Below are 25,558 nucleotides of genomic sequence, written 5' to 3' on the forward strand. Positions count from 1 at the left end.
GCAGTTTTAATAGGTGATTATCAAGAGATGTTTCCCTGTGCTCTGTGCCTCATGCATGCATTGGTAATCTCAGACGATGTAAAACTCCTATCTACTTGTGTAGAAACTAGGTCCCTGCGACGTCACGTGGAGTGGCATCGCATGGGTGCCAATCTGGCCTATTTCAAATGAGGATAAAAATTGACCATTGCCATTCGTCTAAACCGGTACATATTTCTAAAGCCAAATAATTTGTATATTATGAATACACTAATGGTGGGTAACAAATCGCAATCAATGCCTTTCGTTTTCTTTGATGAAGGAAACTGCCCTATTGAGGTGGTGACATGGAGAGAAGATGAATGACAAAGTGCAGGAGGTGGTGGATAAAGAAAGAAAGCCTCTAGGTGAGATTCTTAACTACTTTTAAAGCAATTGATTACCAATAGAATATAAACTCGCTGGTTGGGAAAAATGATTGATTCAACAACCAGTATTTCTTCAGACTAACCATTTCAACAAAGCTAAGGCTCGTCACCCTAATAATTATTGAATTAATAGCAAATATTGACGTAACTGAAGCCAAACCATGTCTGTTACATGAACAAATTTCTTTAGCCAGTGCTATTAGCTAGAAAAAATTACACTTAACAAAAAAAACGAGAATTTTATTGTTCACATTCTCTGTACCCTTCCTTCTGTGTAGCTTATATTCACCTCTTAAACTCAATGGTATAACCAAGATAAAAAAAGAATAGTAACAGCATATGCATATTAGTGTTGAAGCTCTCAGCTGCAAACCAAACTTCCTTCATCAACTCTGTCCAGTTTATTATCATAAGAGCCATTTGTCAACAATGAGATCCACACTTCAAGAGATTCGTCTCGCAGTACACAAGATCCATGCCGACTGAGGCGTAAGCAAGCAGTGGCAGATGGGCATTTGTTCATGCACCAATTGGTCATTTGGGAGGCAAACTGCAGCCAGATTTCCATGCTGCCCCACGCCTCCAAAGCACTTCAACAAAGTGTTGCGGAAAAATTGAAGTAAAACGTTTTTTTGCAATGATTTCTAAGTAACATAAATGGAAGGTTAAGCTTCCATGATACCATCCAGGAGAATATTTCCATCAACAGTGTTTTGGCAGCTCACTCTGCTATCATCTTGAGGCATAAAGAGTCATCACACTGGAGGCAGACACTCACCCGGTTGATAACCACAGAAGAATTCCTACATTCTTTCTAGGAAAACCTCAAATCTTAAATGAAATATGTTAAATGAAGAGACCAAGAAAAATGCCCCCCCCCCATTTAGTCAATGCATATCTCCCTGCAATGACTTAATTTATGAGCTACAAAGTAGCCCACAACCAGAAAGTTAAGGAATTTCGGCAGGGGATAATAATGAAGACATTTTAACAAACATATTACAAAAATATTTATTTACAAAATAAAAAGTACTAGAGTCACAGCATGCCATTTAATCACAAGTACAGTGAACACTAAAGGTACCAAATGATTCATCCCTGAATGAATACTGCAATACGGTAATTACACTGCCAATAAAAAAATGACTACAACAAGTTAAGGAGAATTCACCACTCTGGCCAAGTAGCAAACAACCAATATGACTTTTAGACAAATGAGAGAAATCACGTAGGAGGCAGTCACTTTATCCAATAAGCACATCAAATAAAAATGTAATACAAACACATTTACACAATCTCATGAATAGCAATCACTATTTATATAATGTACACTTCAAATACTTTTGTTTAGAACACTGACATAAATAAATTCAAGTTTCAAGTTTGTGTTTTTCCACACTTAAGGATACTTCTTTAATGAAATTTACAAGTGATTGTATTTCTTTCACAAAAAATATTGAATGAGACATTGTACATCATTAAACACTTTGTTTTGCAAATGTCTTAAAAATATAATTTTCAATAGTCCATGAGTTTTTTTTTTTCATTTTTTTGGACATTTTTTGGTACTTCAATGAATCACTTTTTTTTCTTTTGAAGTTTCTTTCTTCATTTTTTTCCTTTCTTTTCTTTTTTCACACAAGATATCTCCAACATGGTGAACTTTCAAGCCAAGCTTACACCTATATTATTTGAAATAAACATATCAAATATTAAAATACATTCTGGAGTATTCTCTTCATCGTTTGGAGAGACATGCAGAGACAGCCTGGGCATGGAAGAGAAATGGCATGTTGATACAATATTGGTGCTCAAATAGAGTTCACCATAAGTACCATTCAACATTTACAAAAAACTTCTAAATCTAAACTTCAAAGTATAAACACAACAATCAAAATTCATAATAAGAAGGATCAATAAAAAATAAACACATTTTCACAAGAGCTACAGCTGTGATATGTTTAGTGAGCATAAAAGATGGTCTTAAGTAAGGCTACACATAACAGATGTAAAATGCCCTTAAATGCAATCAAACTCTTCTGCCTGCCAATTAAATATCACATTTCAAAATTTTAAACACCAAATAATCTACACATAACAAAGAATACAAGGACATAGCCTCCAAAGTAATAATACATTTAGGATACCAAGTTAATCCAAAGTATGCTTCACCAATGAGGTTTTCAAAGAAAAATATATATCCAAAAATTATTCCGAGTAAGGACCACAGAGAATTTGATACAGTAATTACAAGTTACTATCATGTTATTTATATCCTGATAATTTATGCAGCAAAAATCATAATTTTCACATTCAACTTAACGTGATACTTCCACTTAATTAAGTAACTAACGTATGTAATCTTACTTGAACAACATCAAGGTTTCGCCAGTAAAAAAACTATCACAGCATGGTACCAGATGCAGGTTTTAACATTAACTTTCCAAGTAGGGCACTACAAATCACATTCCGTGGCATTCATTTTTGGAACAAAAAAGATCAAATTAAGCCAAGAAACAAGTTTATATGATCAAGTTAACAAAATTAACTTCAAGGTTCCATTTTTTTATCTTCAAAGCTCCAAATTAGATCAATATAATGCTTCAGATCCATGTACTAACTACAAATGAAACACTATTCAACGACATTTTAAGGAACAATTGAAAGACAATAGGTACCAGGCATCAATAGTAGTTGCCTATCACAGAAATGAGGCACTGGGTAGTAAACATATTTAGGATCACCATTTTTACTAAACTAACAATAATGCTTTGCACCATGAACTAAAATACTAATTCTTTCAAATCTGGCATTTTGAGTGCCAAGTGCTTACATCCAATCCTTGAAAACCAAATAGGCCACTCAGACTTTTTCATTGAACTCAGCATTTTCTTTTGGGTCTAAATTAGTTACGAAAAATATGCATAAATAATTGAAATCATGATTTTCTACCCACCAGAATATAACTTTAAGACAAAAACACCACATCCTGAGGCAGAAATAGAGCAGATATAGATCTCATAAAGTATTTCATGTCAAATAAAAACAACAAATTATCAAAATTTTATTACATTCTCAGCAATATTTTCAATCAATACTTCAGTCATCAATGTTTGATCACATTAAGGAATAAAATTTCCACTAAAAAAACAGTAGGTACTGAAAGTTCCAATCCCAGGCAAGGATGTTATTATGGTAATCTTCATGGTATGCTTAGGCACCTGTCATATCATAAGTGCCTCAGGATGGAATTCGTGATTTTCATTACAGCAAAGTTTAGTTGAAACAGTAGTATTATAAATAATTTTAACTTAATAAACTACACATTCTTCCCACACACATGAAATACATATATATCTTATTTTAAAAAATATCACCATCATATATTCCTATGCTTAATCTCTAATTTATGTGTGGGAAATGTAATCCTTAAAATTCTCCAAATATAATAAATATATCCATCTAAATGATAATCCATTAAGACACCATAAGAACCACACCCACAACTAATAACTACAGCACACATTGTATGCTATGAAACAAACTTCCTCATTTACTCCGCTCACATACAACAATTAAGTACTATCCAAAATTGCCATCTGAGAACGGTATAGCTTCACATTCCAGCACAAACATACGAAGTAGTACAACTCCCAAGAAGGAAAATGTCCACATTAGCCACCATTCCCAATATTCCGAGGAATACTTTTGATCATTTTTAAGTGCACTTCATTCATTCCCAAGATTTAGGAGATAAAAAAGAAAGCATGAGAAGACAAAAGGAATGCATCAACAATCCTCAATGCAATATTGCTCCATGAACATGAAGGAGTAAGAGCTTTTTGGAACCTAGAAAAAAATTACCACAATGTTTTTTCTCCCAAGAATAATGAATAAAAGGAAGATATGCATGTCAGAACCAATGACTAAGATCCACGTCAGGGTATAGTAGATAATAATTTCCCCCTTTTTCCTTCGAGAAAACTTTTACATTTGAAGAACAATAATTGAAACAGAATTAGCATTTGAGAATTGTATTCAGTGGCTGTAATACAAAGTCCTGTCTCAAAAAACAAATAAAGAATCAAAACTATAAACAGTAATTTTAACTGTACCATTAACAAACTCACAGCTTGAACTCTATTCAACGAAATATATTGCAGGTTCTAAAATTAAGTCTATAATGGAATAATTTGACAAGGTAGTTAGTTATAAGAAATAACATTAAAATTAGGATACTGAGAGTAAATATGACATCAAAAGGAGTCTTTCATGGTTTCTACCAAATGGAATTTCCCTCATGGTTATCCAAAAAAACATCAAACTTTGCATCAAATGAATTCTATCTCCAAAACAAGAAGACATTTATGAAAGCCTCTAATCATCATTTTTATTGTTTTCACTGTGGAAAATTAGGAAAATTGAGCCGCTAAAATAACTACAACAGATTAATTTCCACTTGAACTTCCTCCCACACTAAGTCACTTCAGGTCAATATCTGAACAAACTGCAGAAAGGAATTACATTGAAACCTTCCCCTTAAAGTTAAAATAGAAGCTTTTAATGTTGATATCATTCCATGTCCACCAGTTCTGCTGATTAAGATTACATTGATACCTAGCCAACTTTCAACAAAGAATACAAGCTTGTTTCAATTCTTCAAAAATAGGCAAAGCAATCTATTATTATCTCAAACGGAATGAAACCAAAGAATATGTATATCAATTATTAATAGGCTTGTTGTAAAATACAGGTTTCATAAACGTCATATGAATTTCGTACATCATTTTACATTCAAAAATAGTAATCATCCAAAATAATAAGCTGATGGGGTCATTGCCATCGTGATGGAGTGAAGTAGATTCCAAATACATATTATTTGGCTATCCAGCAAATAGAGTCATACAAACAGATGGAGTTAAGATAGCAGAGAGGAAATGATTTCGAAAAACCGCAAGGCTTCCACATAGATATTAAATAAAATAAGACTCCCTTAGAAAATCACACATTGTTGAGAAAGGACCAATTTTAACCTAACAAGACTTAAATACGCAATGGCTACAAGAAAATGAAGGCATTTGATGAGTAGAATTCAAAATTTACACCATTAAGGTAGACCAGCCGACAATAATACAAAACCCCTTGTTTTTGCATACATGTACCTGATTACAATAAATGTGTAACAGTCATGATAAATTGAAAATTTTCAGAGAATAAGCAAAAGTATCATAACAGCATCGTAATCAAACTTAGCTCCCGAATATATCTGCTGGCAGCAATGAATTTTGCTGCATGATACTTGGTCCTAAACGAAATTAACTAAAACACGACCCAGGGTCATCTCATTGTACTAAAATCTTGAGTTCTACCACATCCACCATGGCCATTTCTACAAGTTAAGAGATGATGTTGGGAAAGGCTATGCATCAAATTAGTCACCAACATAATTATTCAAATGATAATAGAGAAAAACAACTGTGGAACAACAATGGAAGAGAAAGAATGCAAATTTGCTGTATAACCATTTTGCACCAAACATAAAGGTAACGTTCCATGACAGCAGTTTGTATTTGAGACATGCACGATTATATCACAGATTTTAAAACCAACAATTTTAGCACCTGAATTGTACTCAATTAAAATATCACAGAGGTTGAGTCAGGCAAAATGAGATAAAAAGCGAAGATGACTAAGGACATAAGGATGTTCAGCCTTAAAATGACATTCCACTTCAAATATTGTGGAAATCACAAGCTTTGAGAATACCACATTTCTGATTCCTCTCAGATGGAATAATTAACCTTCTGAAAATTTCATAAAATAAAATTCAAATAATTGGCGACATAATTTTAATCTGGAAAGCACATTTCCCGTAACAAATAATCTTTTTATCAATAAATAGCTATGAGAAACATGACAAATAATTATAATTTCCCACCTGGTTACAAGATATGTCTAAGAGTCATCGTCCTTACAACCTAGGTACTTTTGATTCAGGTAACAAATCCTTTTCATTTTCCCATATTAAGCAATAAACATCTTAACATCTCCACCATTTAAAAGGAAGTATTTAACACAGGAGGGAGATAGTGCTTAAAAAACTCATTCGCAAGTTAGCTAAAATAAATAAATTTGGAGAAAATGACTAAGTTATCTAAGTGCCTTTGTAATAAATTGATACACCGTACATGTCTGAATATAGTCCCCCCTTTTTTTACCAAAAATGCCCATGGTAAAAGTAATGGGGGGGATAATATTCAAACACATTTTTTTAACTTTTCCCGAAACTGAAGCCTCAAAATTAGGGGGGGGACTATATTCGGAGAAATACGGTATTAATATTCAAAACATTCTTTAAACTGAACTTTATATTGAGATTACAACACCATAGATACAAAAAATGTGCAACAAAATGACCTGTGATTCACGTTTTTATTTTCCAATATGCAAATCAGTTTAAATGCCTATTGTTTCTACAGCAATGCATAATTTTTTCAAACATAAATACACATATCCACATATATATGTCTAAATTTGTCTTTGTTTCTCTGAAAGATACCTGTTCTTAATAATTCAATCTAGGCTTAACACCTGCCCTCAAGAGTCCCTAGCGGCTCCCGTCCTAACCCTTGTAAAAGCAGTGTAATACTCTCTGTTTGCTCTTAGCAGTGTTTGAAGAATCACTTAGCTTTCTTTGTACTTTTAACCATGAAACCTGTTCTTTTCCCCAACCAACATTTCCCATCATGGATCCTCCCTATCTTCATAAAACTTAATGATGTCCTATAACCATTTACTACCTCTTCCTTCATCATCGTAGGTCAACATTCAATAGACCAGTTCCCCATGCAACTCTCCACAAAATTTCCTTATCAGCTTATCTTTTCCTATTTACATATTTCTTTTCTTTTACACCCTTCAATACTGATACATTGAGGTCTTTCTTTTTCATTCTTCACACCCTTCAGTCCTTTGAAAATAGCTTTCCCTCTTCCTGTAAAGTATCTATCGAAAGCATCCTTTCTTCCAACGAGCTTGCCTGACTAGAACCAGCCAATTTGCTGCAGGGGCAAAATCCAGAGAAAAAACTGACGGGGAATGAGAAGACCCCAAATACTTCAAAGACCTCAGTATTATTATCACCCCTTAAACAAAGGCCATTGTAAAGCATTCATTATTTCACAAGAGAGAAATCAGAGATGTGAGTACCTCTAACCCCTAAATATCTGTGCTTACATCTAGCAAAATATAAAGCATTGACAAAATATTCCTCTTAGGAAACAACAGGATAAAAACAATAATTAGTAGGTACAACAAATACCTTAACTATTTATTTACAAAACATAAATTACTTTTCATGTTCGCCGTTAATATTTAATATCCGCCAATATAAAAAGGGAAGAATGATATGTGGCAAAACAATAGTAGAATAATCCTCTTGCAATATTTCATAGAAATACTGTCATAAAATATATCAGCAAGTGCCATAAGTATTTCTTTAACTCAGTCATTGGCTCAACAACTTTCAGAAATTACATTCCTAAGATGAAGGTTATAATGATGCCACTTTAATACTGATAGCAAGTAAAATGATTATAAAATATGGGTATACTCCATACAAGTAACTTTCAGCGCTACTCAGTGAGATCAGATAATGACGAACATTGTCCAAGACAAATGTATATTGCTTCATATGCAAACAATTTTCATATTACTCTGTTGACACGGGCCAAAAAAGCCATAACATATTTGACTAGCTTGCATTTGAAGTTACAAATTCTTATTGTACATCAATAAATTGTGAACTAATGTTCAAATTCTTTTTTGGGAATGAATAAAATATCTTATTTACAAACAAACAACAACTTATCAGTTGTGACGGCACATGAACTGCATACTACGAAGTCACATCAGTACAAAATTAATTTTTGACTAACACAGTCTCTTTCATTACCTAGGCACAATTTATCTCAATTTCAGGACTGGGAAATTTTCATAATATTCAATCTTTTTAATCAATACTGCTCTATGAACAATAAAGTGAAATATTGAAATATGCAAACTTTACAAAATAAAAAAATGGAAATATAAACTGAACTACTATCCCAAAAATTTCTTCAAAATTTAATGATTTGTCAAGCTACAGAACTTAAAGACCCCACCCTATTTGAATCAGCAATTCACAATCTGTTCCCGCAGTAAAAAAAGAACACCTCCAGGAGCCAACATGGCAAATGACGAAATCAATTTTTGTATTCTAAATAAACTCTTGTTAGGTTATGGTGAAAAGATGAGTTTTTTTTTGTCAACTTTCCTGAAGGTAAATACAAATACTTTTTAATGCCAACGATGTAAAAATTTACAGAACACGAAAAATTAGTCACCGGACAGCCCAAAATACTGTCTCCAGTATTCTTTTGGCAAGACTTCTCTTGACCCGAGAGCAGAGGTGAGGAGAGAGACTTGGAGACATCATCCGAATGGGGTGAGAGGTAAGGCAGAGGAGAGGAAGAGGACGAGGGGCCAAGACGACGTCTGTGCCCACACCACACTCCAGCGAGGATCAAAAGCATCAACTGAGAAACGGACATTACCTGCTCCTTACCAGAGGCATTGTTGGTGGTGGGAGTACCTCGAGATTGAGACTTCTCCACGGTTACGCTCCTCTTCAGTTTCACTTTCCTCCACTTACTGTTGCCTCCTTCGGCTCCGGGATCGCTATCAGCATTATCGAGACCTGAAATCCGGGGCAATAAGCTGCCAGCCGATGAGGTCAGCTCAGGCGGGTCCGGGTTACGAGCCACGGGCAAGCCCAAGCGTAAGTGAATGGGCTTCTTCTTTGAGATCATAAGTTCTGCAGAATAATCGTCACGTTAGGGGTGTAAGGTAACAGAATTTACTTTTCATGGCTTCATTCAGACACACTGAGGAAACTGAACTTAACCATATTCAGCTTAAAACTAAGCACAACACTGAATTTGAAATTACCCCAACTTGGATAGCCCAAACTGAAGACTAAACTAAAGAATACATCAAACTTCGCAATTCGCTCCTTAACCTTCCCTCCACGGTTAAATTATGCTGATTATAGATTTGCCTACCAATAATTTTACGAAGACAATACGTGTGCTAGAGCACTTGGACCTTTCTAGGTCCATCAAGCCAGCACCTCGTTTATCCTGCCTGCCACTTTCAGACCAGAGGCAAGAACACTACGGTAGTAAGGTATGAATGGTCCCCCACACAAACTAGGTCCGGGCATGGCATTGCTTAATTATGGTGTTCTTACAGGATTGGGTGTGTCAACGCACTAAGGCTGTTGGCCCAGGGTATGCTTTAAACACTCAAAATCTAATTTACAAAATGATAGGGTGGTGCATCTGCAAAACAGAGGAAGTGCCTACCACACCCCACCAAGACTTAATGCCTCACAACCCAGAGTTTCCAAAAATTCACGCCACTCCCAAAATTAGTTAGATAGACTTAGTGACACAGCTGCAGCCCTTATACAGCCTTGACTATATTCTGGCTAATTTTTTTCTGATCCCAAGGAAAAGATATGCCCTGACTATACCCATAATGGGACAAAAGGCAATGCAACCCAATTTGCTGTGACTAAGGCCTTTAAAGAAGATAACAAAGATTACTCCCACGGTCCATACAGTAAAAGTTAAAAGATACCTAGGAAGAGTACTCGATTAGTTATAACTTTATCTTAAAATATTCTTATTCAAACAAATTTTACTACATTACGTATCTGACTGATGCCAAATTAGAAAAGAATTATGAACAACAAGGAGAAAGTGATAGCTTTCACAATGCCAACAGGATATAATTTGTGAAAATATTGACATTCGTGAATCCACTAACGACAATGTTACATCCACAACATTGTGAGTCTCAACACATTTTTTGCCGTGAAATTAATTATTAAAACTAGTTTTTTTTAGGAATATGAATTACTCAGATTAAAAAAGTCACACAAGGTGACTATCGTCATGAGATAAAATAGGTCGCTACACAAGGACTCAAAAAAAGATTCCCTGAATTTGTGACGAGTACTTTAAATAATGCCTAAAAAAGTTGGGGCAATCTTCCAAGTTTACATGCAATATTCAAGAACTTATGTAGTAACTGAATAGAATTTTAGAGTAAAGGTTAAATAAATTTACATTCAAAAGCTTCCCATCACCATTAAAAGCATTCTTAAGTTAAAATATCACTAAACTATTTATTTAGAGATAAAATAAGGCAAAAAAAGTCCATTCTCACCAGTTCCTGCATCACTTTTTGCTGCATATGACTTTAATGTACTTCTTTCGCTATCCAGAGAATTTGGTCTGAAAATAAAGACAAATTGAACACTCAAAAACAGGTGACTGGATTACAAAAGAGTTCAAAGAAATATTTCTGCAGAAAAAATATTTTCTGAAATATGTTACACGCATGTCCCACTGATGAAGTGGAGATATGAATTAAATTACAAACTGATTTCCCAAAATATACATACCTCTAATTAAATACAGTACCAGTACTGATAATTCCATTTCTACTTTGTCAAAAACCCAACCATGACAGTTGAAATTGAAATAAAATTTTAAATCTAGATTAACGTTTTATGAAACTAGACTTCCTATTAAATGCAAAGTAAAAAAATGCAGGTAGGATAGATCTCAGCTCAGAAGCAAGACCAATACACCCAATCCCTAATTAACTCTGTCCAGGTTAGAGCCATTTGTATTCTGAGACCCTGTACCACTTTAATGCTCTCGAAAAATACAAGATGCACCGCTATCACCATACCCCATACCCCTTCTGCCTCAATTTGAAATGTAAGCTGATACAAGCTTATTTTGTTTCTGACTAGAAAATCCCACATTAAAAACTTTTTAAATTAAATTTCATCATTAAAACATTTTACAAAGAACGAAAACTCTTCAAAACAGTTAGGGTCACAGCTTTTGCCTTTGCATTGGTAAGTTTTTTTTACTAATTAGTGACCCTTTTGACTAAGCTCTGTGCCTTTTAACAATAAGATGTTTGTTGTGCTAAATCAAAAGTTTTAATGACATATTTTCCCTTTAAAAATAAAGAATGAGTGACAATAGACAACCCGACAAAGAATAAGGTACCGTTTGGTATGCTGTTAGAAGTCTCGTGACATCTTCCCAAGTCAAGCCAAGAAAATGAATGAATATCCAGGGTGAAATTTGACTAGGCGATATCTCAGGAAAGAATTAAGCTCCCTAACATTAGACTTTATGGAACTTGATGACTTGAATAGCACTGTTTCAATGAGCACACACTTTTCACGGAAAAAATTAGGAACATTAACCACGGAGTCGCTGCACAGTAAAAGAAGGTATTAAAGTAGGAAAGGAGAAATAAAATTCTTGAGAGCTACCTTCATTCCACACAGCTTTCTTCTTCCAAAATGTAAAGTGACTATGGTAAACATTAAAATAAAAGGCATAAATCAAGGCCAAGTTACTACCATAGCAAATGCTCAATAAAAGCTAATTCTGTTCATAGTGATGCAGAATGAATGTAATCAGGGTCACTTATTAAATGATTGACAACAGCAATGCATAGGAAAGCTGCATTAGAGAACAATACATTACGTACATATGCATTACAAAAGGAGACAATCTTCAAGCCACTATTAAAAATAAATACACAAAAAGACTTACTTGCTTCCAATACTCTGCAATGCTGATTGAACAAGTCTTACTGGAACATCGGAATTGGTGCCCTTACTCTGCAAGGAGATATTGTTTTCTTAATTATGCATGCAAATAACTCCATCTACAGGTGACTGACCAAAAATATCCATCTCTGAATATTATCTAAGGAGATTTTATTGACTGCTTTTAATCAGCATTTGGTTTTTATGGCAGCATTTACTTAAAACCAATTACAGTAGACTCATTAAAACGAGCAAAGTTAGCGAGAGTTTACTGTACCAGCACATATTAATTCATTAAACTCAGCAGATATAAGATCTCCTCCAGGCCATCATTAACAATCACTTCTGCAGTTATAACGTAATATGTAATGTATTATTAAAATTACAACCATCAGGAATACAGTTTTCAAAAAATCATGAACTTCCGAAAATCATATATTTTGCTTTAAGAAGACAAATTCAGGATAAAGCAGATTATTAATGAAATAGCTTGAAAATTAACACTTCCGCACAGTAAAGAAGCATTTGAAATAAATTACCATATTTGTCTGAATATAGTCCCCCCTTTTTTCCGAAAATACCCATGGTAAAAGTAAAGGGGGGAACTATATTCAAATGCATTTTTTAAATTTTTCCAGTAAGTCAAGCCTCAATTTTAGGGGGGGACTATATTCGGAGAAATACGGTATAAGGATACTCACCTTATTAACACGCTCTGCTCTCCTTCGGCTCAACTCAGCCCTTAAATCAACTTCGTTCAGCCTCTTTGACTGTGGCTCAGGTGAATCTTGAACAAAGAAAAAACAAATTAATTTGCACTTCTTGTACTCACCAGGGAGTAATTTATTATGCATTATATGTTAGGAATACTTACTGTCCAATGCCTTTGTTTTAGATAACATTTTCTTATTGCGCTTGTTCTTTTTCTTCTTTGGTGATGTCTTGTCAGGTGATACTAATTCTTTCAGATCCTTCACCCTCAACAAGGCTGATTGCACAGGTTTTGGTGGAGTGACTGAGGGCTGAACTGCTTTAGAATCAGTTCCCTTGAATCTTGATTCACTATCTGACTCACCATCATCCTCACTGGACCAACTACTGGGTGGCGGAATATTCACTGGGCTTTTATCAACTTCCTTGTCGAGTGAGTCCACCTTTTCTTCTGACACAGGCTCACTGGACTTATCTTCAGATTTTGTACTTAAAGGCCTAATCTTAGAGACCTCCTGTCTACTGTCCACCATCTTTCTAGATGGTCCATTCAACCTCTTCACACGTCTATCACTATCCTTACGATTGACTTTACCATCCGGTCTGAAGGTCCTTCCATCCTGAGGTCTTGGCGGCCTGAATCCAGGCAACCTCAGGGGTGATTTGTGCCTCCTATAATTTCCAGCGGCTGATTTTCCTTCCCGATCTGGAGAGGGACTTAAGCTTGGAGTGCGAGACAGAGAACGAGCTGGAGACAGACTCCTCCTTGTCTTCAATGGACTGCGGGAATCCTTCCTGAGTGGAGAAAACCTAGGACTGCGGGAACGCTTCCTGACCGGTGAAAACCTGGGACTGCGAGATCGCCTTCTAGCTGGTGAAATTCTTGGACTCCGAGAACGTTTTCTGATCGGTGAAAGTCTTGGGCTACGTGAACGCTTTCTGACTGGTGAAAAACTCCTGCTACGGGAACGCTTACGGAGAGGCGAAATCCTGGGGCTGCGTGAGCGCTTCCTGACAGGAGATAATCTTGGACTGCAGGAACGCTTTCTGACAGGTGAGAATCTTGGACTGCGAGAGTGGGATCGGAGGGAACTCTTTGACGTTGGGGGAAATCTTGGACTACGGGAACGAGAACGATGAGAACTCCTGAAGACGGGAGAATACCTTGGGCTGCGAGAACGAGAGCGATGGGAATTCTTCTTTGGGGGGGAGAAACGAGGACTTCGAGAGCGAGAACGACGTAGACTCTTCTTGTCCGGTGAAAATCGACCTGAGAGAGGAACTTCAGACATCTTTCCTGCATACCTTGACCTGTCTCCCAGCCTTACTGGAGACAAGGACCTCCTTCGAGAGGATTTGCGCCCATCGTTAGAGGAGCGAAGAGAATCTGGAGGAGTGTCAAAGTCCTTGTACCTTCTTCGGGGAGGAGAGGTGGACCAATCCCTATCGGAAGACCTTCGCACCCGGGAGACCCCGCGGAATGGAGATTTAGACGACCTACGCTGGCGAGGGGGGGAAATGTTCTTAGGGGCAAGGTGTCGTGGAGGATCACTGAGGGAGCCAGGAACCTGAGGGCCTGACCACTTGCGTGGCGATGACGACCATTCTCGACTAGATACACCATGAGGATAGCCATGGTTTGAGTTGGACTGTGAGCCCCAGTAGGAGGGAGGCGTCATGTCTTGAGGAGAATTCCTTGAAGGCAAGCTCCGAGGAGGGTGAGGCTGCTTCCCCACAGGCAATTGACTGAGCTGTGTTTTGCACAACGGGGACAGACTACCAGGAGATGGCGGAGAAGGTTTCCGCCTGACAGGAGAGTCATTCTTTTTCCTTGAGAGAATGGGCGATACTTCACCACGATCCTGAAGCTTGCCCCTAGTAGGTGAAGGGGATCTGTTTCGCCCCATGACACAGGGTCGATTTATTCTTTTGTCATCTTCCACTGATGCTTTTACAGCCTTCTTGAGAGGCGACCCTTCCTTAAGGACCTTATTATCCTCCACTTTGGTTTTAACACTTACGCCACTTTCCCTCATATTGAGATTGTCAGTCTTGTTAACCACAACTTTGCTGACAGATGACCTATCACTCATTACACTTTTAAGGCCAGAACTAGAGTCTTCCAATGAACCCAACTCCTTTTTCACAATAGGCTTCTTCAGGTTGCCAGAGGACTGAGTAGTCTTAACACCAGACGGTCTCACTTTCTCCTTTTTAACTGGAGATTCAGTATTGTTTTTCTCTTCCGGCACATCGTCTATTTCGTTGAAGAATTTCCCCAGGCTGTCCTCATCTTGCAATAACAACTCATCATCATCTGCATCATCGGGTTCTGCCTTAACAGCCTTCTCTGCAGTTTCACACGCATGGTCACTGTCACTGGATTTTTCATCAAACTCATCATCATAATCATCATCACTATCCCCAGAATTGGAATCTTCAAACCGGCTGAATTTAGTCGATACTGAAAATGCAAAACAAAATATGAAAATGTCAATAATCAAATCCTATGATAAAAATAAGAAATATTATATTTTTATATTGAAAAGATTAAACCTGGCTCCACCAAAGTGTCCATTGAGCTACTGACACTAGCAGGGAACTTGTTTCTGCTAACTTTGCAGCAATGGAAACAAGATTAGTGAACCTGAATTAGAAAGCATGAATGAGTTATTAAAGGTCAGTTGTGCATAAGAATGTCAGCTGAGGATCATAATTTGGTTCCATCTGACAAAAATATCGCCATTCCAGATTTCTACCTGTTAACATGGAAATTTTTTTAATGTACACAAAAGTTATGTGAGTTTAAATCATCCAACAATAGGCTCATAACGAAGAATTGGATGCCCACAAAGCATAAGTGATGAAATGGTGAATGTAAAATAATTCATGATAACCATTGTCCTTTCCAATTTTGGGAGCTGGATTTTAATGTGCTCCCTTAGGATGACAGCTGTTCCCAAAGTCGTTCTCAGGTCAAAGGTGTCAAGAGCTGACTTCGATTGCGTTATGTATGAGGCGCTGTTCTGTGATTGGTCGAGATTATGATATTTTCCATGCACTGTTAGGAGGAGGAGACTGTGAGGAAAGTCTGAGTCTTGACTAAAATTCATATGTGATTTGGCTAATCTGATAAACCTGAATATTCTAGCAGGACTGCTATTGAAACTGATATTATCCCCAGGCAACATACGCGGATCAAGCACCCAAAAAAGCAGACACCATCCGACCAACACCGTGGAGATCACCAAACGAACTAAGACCATTGATTAACTTTGTATAATGAGAGAGGAGCATTCTTCATATACATACTTCTAGATCACTTTTTGTTGAAATAAAAACTAAAAAATTTGGTTTAGAAAAATAGTGTGCAAAATGGGTGCAACAGTAACACAAAGATAACAGAATTCCTAACGGACATGAGGATGGGAGCTGAGCATAGAACTTCCTTTAGTCCAATGTGTGTAGCAGTGCTTCATTTGCGGTAAACATCACGTCCCAAGGCAGTCCCTTGATACTTCCTGTTCATATTTCTCATGATAATTATAATAATTACGGTTAAGTTCTTAGGTTCCTAGTTTAAACAGTTCTTGAACTTAGAACCAGAATGGGAACTAAAGCCAAGAAGAATTGATACCAAAATAACAAACTCAAATGCCAATTTGAAAATTTTTCTTGAATAAACTTAAAAATTGAGAGATACAATGGAAAAAATCACTTGACATACAGCTTCATGTACTATTTCGGGTACCTGCATAATACCAGAATGAAATAATTTTGAATTAGTTTTTGAAAGTTGAAGCAATCAAAAAGAAATGCATACAGTGAGTCCTCGTTCTACGTCACCCCGTTTAACGTCATTTCGCGATAACGTCATGAAAATTTTGAGACTGTCATTCATTTATTGCACCTACGCTTCACAATAACATTAAGTCTTTTAAATTTCGCGCAAAAAAAAGGCGAAGCGGCGGGCGTTGCAGGTTGTTCGTTTTGTGAGCAGTAATACAGTCAGTCTAAGCAAAGTGTAAAATGGTGTGTTTATTCTTAATTGCGATTACGGTTTTAGCAAAAATTTCTGCAAAATGAATTCTTGCGTAGGTGCGCAAGGTTTTACTTGACATAATGGTTTTCAGGAACCTAAAAAGTGATTTCAAGGCATTTTTCCGTGTAGAACTCTGTTTTTGTTGTCACTTTTTTCGCCGAGTTCACAATTATTTTGGTTCCTGTAACTGCGACGATGTTTCAGCGATGATGATGTTCAGGCGACGCTCGCCCGGGCGACCACCATAGCGAAGTCGAAAAGCAAATGCTTGAGGATACAAAAATGGAGAGGGATTTACGTCACTGCTGCTATTGACGTCGATGAAGACAGGAACTCGTATTTATGCGATAGTTTGGCATTCCCACCGTAAAAAATGCCCCAGATATGATACGCTAACATTTTTTTCGCGTAGGAATTGTGAGGTCTAGGAGCCGATATTCACTTTTTACATTGTTTCTCATGGGATATTATGCTTCGATTAACGTCATTTCGTTTATCGCCACATTTTTCAGGAATGGTAAGTGACGTTAAACAAGGACTCACTGTACTTGATTAACAACCGAAACCGAGAACCATTACCAGAAACTGAACTGCAATTGTACCAGACTAAAAAGTGTAACCGACCCAACCTTGGTTCTATATATATCAAAGAGACAAATACCTTGTGGTTTTTCCTCAGCTTTCTCAGTCTTCACTTCAGTTTTGCAGTAACGATGCTGAGGTAACACCAGAGGAGGGGGGTCATCAGATTTTACTTTCTTGGCTGGCTCACTCTTTTCAAGAGGATTTTCCACCGGTACAATCGATATTAAGTTAGGGTTCACACTCCCCCTGAAGAAGTTCTGCAAGAAAAATACAAAATAATTTTCAAAATTACAATTCAGATAAAATAGGGACAGCTGAAACAGTAGTATACAGAATAGAGTACATGTAGTGAAGACGTATCATTAGCCCTAATGAAATCTCCTTCTGCTCAGAAGAGACACAAGCAAGAGCAGAAATCCTACGTTGATTACCATCACCTGCAGTTCATGCACCTAAATATCAATGTTTTAGCAACCATAATAAGGCAACATCAATGCAGTCACCTTCAAATGAAATTATAAAGAAACTTTCTTTTGACAAAATATTCTTGTTTTCTTAAGAAAGCAAGGATGATTGTTGTGCTTACACTATCGTCAGGTATAAACAAAGGCTGTCACCGTTGCATTACAACAATACTTCACCTCACCTTATCCAACTAGCACTAAAATATAACAGCCAGGAGCCAAGTTAGAGCAGTCAGACAGTATTTTTAGCCCTTTAACTGTGTTATTTAATTTTAATGAAAAGATCAAAAATGTGTCTATAATTTTGGTAGAGAACTATTACAAAAAGTCACCAGCATATCAACCTGCAAAAAGTTAATGAGGATTCCAATTTTGTCGAAAACATTTAGCTACATCATCATCAGAGCAAAGTATAAGTCAAACATCGAATGGAGAACTTTGCAAGTTACAAAAAAATAAGGATAAAAGATAACTTAAGGCCTGCTGATACCATAGGCTTCGCAGGATGTGTGCAGACACTTCCTGCGAAATCTTAGATATCAGCTGGAGGGTTACAAATACCATTCCAGCATGTTTCATATTCTATTTAAATGGGAATCATTGCAAGCCCTGGCATAGCTAATTCCTGATGTATTTTCATACCAGTTCACTTTATCACAACAAATCAATCCCTCTACATCATTTTTTTTATCAAAGGAATTAATTACACCCACTTCCTAACTAACACTGTTCCGATTAGCACTCTAAGCTTTGCAATCCTCCCCTTGCCCCTTTTGTCTCAATCACTACTGCTATCTACTACAAGTAAATTTTGCTTCTGTACAGGAAATTCCTTACACAAAACTTTTACCACTGAATATTGTCAATAATACATTGTATGAAAGAAGAAAACTTTTCAAAACAGTTTCGTTTCCTTCATTCCATAGCAAAGTAACTTATTAATCATGGAGACTTTTCACTGAGTTCCAATATATTTTACAATAAGTTGCCAGTGGTGATCAAGGTGAGTCTTAACATTCTATTTTTCAGCTAAAAACATAGAATGAGTGATACCAGGCATCAAGACAAGAAATATATTACAGCTTGACATGAAAAAAGGGACGTCACAAACAAATTAGGCTCCAAAACATTAGTATATATGGATCTAGATGACCAGAAGAGCAGTGTATCAATTATCACAGAATGAATTAGGATCTATTATTGGGGAGTGGTTGTATATATTTCAAACTAACATTATTATCTTGAAATGAGTGAGACACAGAGTAGACTTTCTGTCAACATTTGGCTCTACCTCAAACATTTTAAAAAATCATCAAAGAATAGAAAGAAGTAAAATTCTCTGTAAGTAAGTAAGTTGAAATAGGAGCAAATTTTGAAAATGGTTTAACCTACATTAAAATGTCACAAAAAAGACAGGTCAGGCGGCATTTTAATGTCCTGTTGAGATTAAATAGACAGAATAAACAGCCTAAAAGCATTATTATGTAGGGTTTTGAATTTTCTAAAAATAATGAAGTGAGTACATACTCTATTTGGTCTTCCGGCAAGTTTTGGCCTCCTACGAGGAACCACAACAGTAGGCTTGCTCTTGATGGACTGCAAAGCAGCAAGTCTCAGGGCTTCCAAATCTTCTTCATCACTGTCGTCTGCCATAGCTCTAGGCTGTAACAAATAAAAATAAGATACGTATACATACCTCATTTTTGGCTCCATTTGTAATCATCTCAGTTCACAAAAACACCATAATTCCCTTAACTTACAAGAGCAATTGATACTATCCTCAGATCTTAAACATACAACTTGATTAAATACTTTGAATGACATTTTTTCATTGACTACTATAAAGTTTCAGGATTTATTTCCTGCGATGCAATCAGCATCTTTCTTACAGTTGTGTATTAATGGTTCGTAACTGAATGTCTAGACAAGATTCGTGTCTACAGAATCAGTCATGGTAGTCTGAGGTGTTAGAAATCCACTGGGATTAAGTTGCTCCAATACCGGTCACTGTGACCAGCATAGTGTGGTAGAAGCCTTCCTTGCATTCAATGAACAGCAAGGAAGTCAATGTGGAAGACATTTTCTAGCATACTGAACATAAATGAATAATCACCATTAACTTATTCTAAACCATGCAACTTCGTTCAATGTTTTCATTAATAATTTTCCATTCTAAAGAAATATGGTGAACAAAACTCAACTAATAAAATGCTGAGAGACTTTTTATTTGATTATCTGTGGTAAAATCAGTTAAAAAGTACCTATCTCCAAAAATAGAGCAGTACCACTTACACTCATAGTTGAAATTCTTACAGCGTTCTCTATAGTTGCATGTCATTTTAGGCCACAAGCATGAAGGTCGAAATACAACCACAGCAATATTACCAGATATTTGTCGAGACTTGGAATAATGTGACACCTTTTTGAAGAGTGCAACTTGAAAGCAGGCAAAGAAGCTTGACAGTAAGTGCATTTCTCAATCTACAATTCGCAGATTATTGCAAAATGGCATCATTATTTTATCATGCAATAATTAGAACAGTTCACAGTAAGAACAGATAGTGCGGAGCATTATGAAGAAATAAACATTTGCGACTACGCTACCATGCTATGTAAACAAATTCATCCTAAACCTGAAAAAAAAAATTTTCACCTTATTTCAGATTTGGCTTGTCCGTGTTATCACCATCTGTAACCACAGTATTTCCACATGTGGTAAAATTCATTAAAATAAGTGATTTGATACTTAGAAAGAGCCATCTCTTTGACTGGTATGGTTTTAAGTAAAAATTTGGTTCCATTTATGGATTTCATGGACTAGAGTTACATATTCTGATGCATTACTACATACATTTCAAAGTTACTTGTCCTTACAATGTTTAAATGGCACCATGCTTACCTACCACTACCCACTCCCCTTCAAACCCACATGGTGAGTCATGTTCAGACTTGTTAACAAAGATTTAGGGTTAATTTGCTGTGAATCTTTGTAACCTCAAAAGTGCTGAATTCATCCATGATTCTTGAATTCAAATTCTATCACAATAGGGTAGTTTCCTTCATCAAAGAAAACGAAAGGCATTGATTGCGATTCGTTACCCACCGTTAGTGTGTTCATAATACACAAATTATTTGGTTTTTGAAATACCGGTTTAGACGAATGGCAAGGGTCAAATTTTATCCTCATTTGAAAAAGGCCAGATTGGCGCCCATGCGATTCCACTCCACGTGACGTCACAGGGACTTAGTTTCTACACGAGAGGATAGGAGTTATACATCGTCTGAGGTTACCAATGCATGCATGAGGCACAGAGCTCAGGGAAACATGTCTTAATAATCACCTACTAAAACTGGCTAAGGTCGGAAAGTTTTCTTCGTTTGATAAGGTATTAATAAACCTTTTTTAGGCCAAGCGCTACCATTCAGCAAGGTACTCAACTACCCGCTGGCAGCCTGCGACGTATCAGCGCTAAGCCTCGCCTCAAGGTCACCTCACCGGGCGGGAGGGGGAACTAGAAATACGACGTACGGAGATATTTCCCGGCATTCATACTTGAGCGTCGCGTTTTCGCGCGCTTGATAATTTTCACTTTTCATTTAATCGCGAAAAATAGATATTGTCATTTAAAAATCTAAAAGCGTGAAATACGTACTCCAGGAGTAATAATCTTTCGATTAAGGCAATAAAAAAATAATAGGAAACCACCCTATTCCCTTACTTTTGCCTGACATTGTACCCTGTTCACTTTCTCCTCGTGGCTGGCCAAATGCACATATCTGTCCTTGTTTTTCCAAGAAAACATGTGAGTCATGGATAACCATCATATTTTTGACCCGGCACCGAGACAATACACCCACTCATTCTGAGACTATTGAGGATAATCCCTCTATGTAGAGGCCCATGAATCAGTCAGCTACCAGGTTTGGCCACACTGATACCAGATCCACAGTCTTAACACATCAGAGGTATAAGAACAACTGAATTTTTGATGCACTAGGTCATGCCCACTGCCTTCTGATTGGCAAAGGGAAAGTCACATACCAAGAAACTGTGCCTTTGCTCACCCAAACTTGCTCTAGCCACACCTGCTACACAGCAAGATAAAATGAACCAGATATAATATGCATTTCTGCTCACTTTTTCACACTCTCCTTTCAATCATTACATAGCATTTTGGCTTAGCTCAGCCAATCACAGCCAAATCCACTGGTTATTCAAGGTTGCCCATGAAATACACATCTTAGTTCTCATGGGTTATTGAGAGTAGCTCACATTCCAGTCACATTTGCAATGAGAGAAACAAGGTGAAGCTGATAGATGATCCAAGGAATTTTATTGTGGAGTTTCTTGGAGGAAAGAAAACAAGTTAAAGTATGACCAAAAAGTAATGATATTTAATAATAATATTTGGTTCAAATGGTTGGTCAAAAAAATTGACAGAACATGATCATGGAAATATGTAGAAACAATTATTAATGCTTTTCACTCAACACAATACAGGTACAGACATTAAAGGACTCTAATTTACAGTCAGTCAGAAAAATGATCTTTCATGGTGTAGTAACTCTAGTTGAACAATATTTTATCAAAATGACATTTAAATAACTGGGAGATTTAATTAATTTTACCACTTAGGGCAATATGTTGTATACTAGGAATGCAGATTGTTGCAGTCCCTCTTGGGAAGTAGTCAGATTATAACTGTAGGTGAATGTTGTTCTTGGAAGGAGTGGGGAGCTAATGAATGGTTGAGCTTGGTGAAAACAGGTAGGGATTGTTTCTTACAAAGGTGCAGCATTGCAAAATCTACAAAAAAGGTAGAGTAAGCATATTGAGGGCTTTGAAGGGAGGTCCTCCTTGTACTCCGATGTATTCTCTAGCAATGGCTTCAACCAATTTTTTGGAAGAGAAATGTTTTGTTGCTGCACTACTGTTACTCCATAAGATGATTACATAGGACAGGTAGGAATGAATTGCAGCACATATGACTTATTTTAATAAGCCACACGCTACGCAATGCAAGTATAAAAAATGCTATGCAATGATACATTGTCAAAGGCTTAATTTAACTAAACCTTCAAAAAAATAGTTTTTATATGATATTAATCCAATGCCATGGGCAAATTTAAGCGTACATTTTTATGTGCATGCATTAAATGTACACGTCTCCCCATCAAAGAAGCAAGTCCTCAGGCAACCGATATCATAGTGGTTATTTTGATTTGCTCATTACGACATAAGTTGTTCCTGGGGTCACGGGCCAGATTCCCCAAATTTTCCCCTATCTTCTCGACTCATTACTAATCCCCTGACTTTACCCTGGATTCCCAAACCTGTAATAACCCAGCATACAACTATCACTATTTAGTGCAACAGCTCGGGGCCAAGATGACAAGGAGGCAAATATAATCATCATTTAGTATTTAATTTTAATCATATAAAATTTATATTAAAAGATATTAAATACACTGAATTTTAAGATCAGCTTATTCATATTAAATCATCTGGTATAGTACTCAACAAAATGCTGAAATCATTGGAAACAATGGCCTTTTGGCTAAATTACATATATTTTAGAAACCAAGATTTCAAATGAAATGAAACAGGTGAAAATCCTTAGTTAATGTCGAGGAACTAGCAAAACATGCATCCCAGAAGACCCATCCAGCTTTTTAAAATACACTGTTGATAATTTGTTTCCCTATCAAATGATGCAAAAGTCACATCATTTTAAATACAGGTAAATAGCAATGAAAAGTCTGTACGTATTTTCACATAGAATTGTAATGCCTGAATGAGAATATGATAGCAAACTTTAACCGGAATTAATAAAATTTGAACAATAAATGTACGTGCTTCAATATTTCAGCTCAAACGTCTTGTGATTTCAGTAACTGCTATTAGATTACTGCCTTGTACCTACGTATATTACAAACTTTCATTAAAATAATATAAAATAAAACTTGCAGGCGTCATATTTACACATTTTAATCTGGAAATGGTTATTTCCCCGGTATAGTTAATTAATAATTTTAAAATGTAAAGTTTCGGTAACAGTAACAGAAGTCAGTGTCAACGCAATACCTATAATTTTCAACAAATAACTGAACCTTTCAATAGAAATTCATTTGACGGTATTCACCCCACACTTAACTTGAACACGTATTCATATGATGATTTGAAGACTAAAACAACTGTTGCAATGACTGTGTACAACATACGAACAACCTTCTCCAAGAAAAATATAAATCAAACATGATAACTCAACCCAAGCGGTTGATGAACCCAGAACTTAACTGGATACGTTGTGCCCAGCGTTCGGGGGGGTATTATCGCATCTTAATTTGCCCAAAAAATTCCTCACACAACAGTATTAGTCATTGGTTCGAGTCATAAGACTGAAATGCGCAAGTGGAGAGAAACATAACGGAAAAAATACATTACAAGCAAAACACAGTACATTTAGTTCGGGAAATAGTCCAGAACACAACAAACATAACTTCACAAATAATTGTGAAATTAAATATCAATTATGAAAATCCACAAAAAACAAGACATGGTTTCAATAACACTAAAAAAATCGCATTTTTTCATTAAATCAGATTGCAAATTGTATAATTTCAACATTTATTGTTAACAGAAGGGCGGAGATACCTTCTAGAAAGTACACAACTGAAGAGAGAATGCCACCATTAATCAATATGCAACAAGGTGCCAGTAACAAAGCTGTTAAGAAAACCATAATTACCTCATAGCCTCATATAGAAATCAGTATAACAATGCTCTTTAAGTATTCCTTACTGTCCATATTAAATCTACATCACGCGAACGTAAAGCTAAAGTGAAAGTAGCTTGTTACGCTAAACTCGCAACGTACTAGATCCATAACTGACATCCCAGCTGAACACAATGAACATCACAAAGACTGGAATACTAACCTCTTATACCATCAATACAGATTGTAAGTTTCCTTACCTTAATGGCAGCATCCATGAAATGATTAATGGCAAAATTTAACGTTGAAATGGCCGTTTTTGCAATATTTTTCTTCACCTTAATTACGAACACAAATGTCGCGACGTCGCTGGCGAAATCGCTCGAACAACTGACGTCAGAATGTTCCCCACCCCTGCCCCCTTCGTTAAAAACAAACGAGTGATAAAATGCGCCATGTGCCGGGGAAATTAAATCAAGGAAAGAATATTGCACTGATTCCCCTGAATTAAATCATCAAAAGCAAGGATGTCATGATTTATATTTACATCAAGAGGTGAAAAGTCAGATTACTGAGCATCATTGCACAGCAATCAAAAAATTAAAAAAAAGTTTAAATGCCTCATTCTCCGCTCCGTCCTAACTAGGCCGCCACCATTTAAGTCGCTCCTTCATAAACCGGCCGAATCCAGCCGGCCTGCCCTACTATACTTGGGACAGCCTTTTACGCTTTATAGGCATCTGTTTTATCTTCAGAGTGTTTATCTTTGCTAGCACAAGCATCCTTCTTATCTCTCGTTTCATTAAGAAGAAGCAGAACGTCGTCACCGTAAGCTAAAATCCCGAGACAAGAAGGTGCTTTGTTCCGGCGTGGTGTATTAACTGGGAAGTAATTGTAGTGTCCTAAGGTTGGCAGCCATGATGTTGGTCGATTGTTGGGGTGTCCAG

General features: G+C 36.6%; 1 protein-coding gene across 4 annotated transcripts; it reads right to left on the bottom strand.

Annotated features, from left to right (window-relative positions):
• Positions 1-1,392: 1,392 nt before the first annotated feature.
• Positions 1,393-24,997, bottom strand: LOC124161529 (serine/arginine repetitive matrix protein 2-like). 4 transcript variants are annotated; one of them, XM_046537885.1, is made up of 9 exons: positions 24,872-24,997; positions 19,423-19,557; positions 17,508-17,688; positions 12,968-15,268; positions 12,795-12,880; positions 12,098-12,165; positions 10,680-10,747; positions 9,013-9,261; positions 1,393-2,089 (listed from the first exon to the last, which is right to left on the bottom strand). In XM_046537885.1, exons 1-9 carry the CDS (start codon positions 24,887-24,889, stop codon positions 2,073-2,075), a joined length of 3,123 nt encoding a protein of 1,040 aa, XP_046393841.1. In that variant the 5' UTR covers positions 24,890-24,997; the 3' UTR covers positions 1,393-2,072. The 4 variants fall into 4 exon arrangements, with proteins under 4 accessions (XP_046393841.1, XP_046393843.1, XP_046393840.1 ...); XM_046537887.1 differs by having other exon boundaries at positions 9,002-9,261; XM_046537884.1 differs by lacking the exon at positions 1,393-2,089 and adding an exon at positions 22,034-22,242 and having other exon boundaries at positions 6,954-9,261.
• Positions 24,998-25,558: the final 561 nt, after the last annotated feature.

Source organism: Ischnura elegans, chromosome 6, assembly GCF_921293095.1.
Source record: "Ischnura elegans chromosome 6, ioIscEleg1.1, whole genome shotgun sequence".
NCBI classification, from domain to species: Eukaryota; Metazoa; Arthropoda; class Insecta; order Odonata; family Coenagrionidae; genus Ischnura; species Ischnura elegans.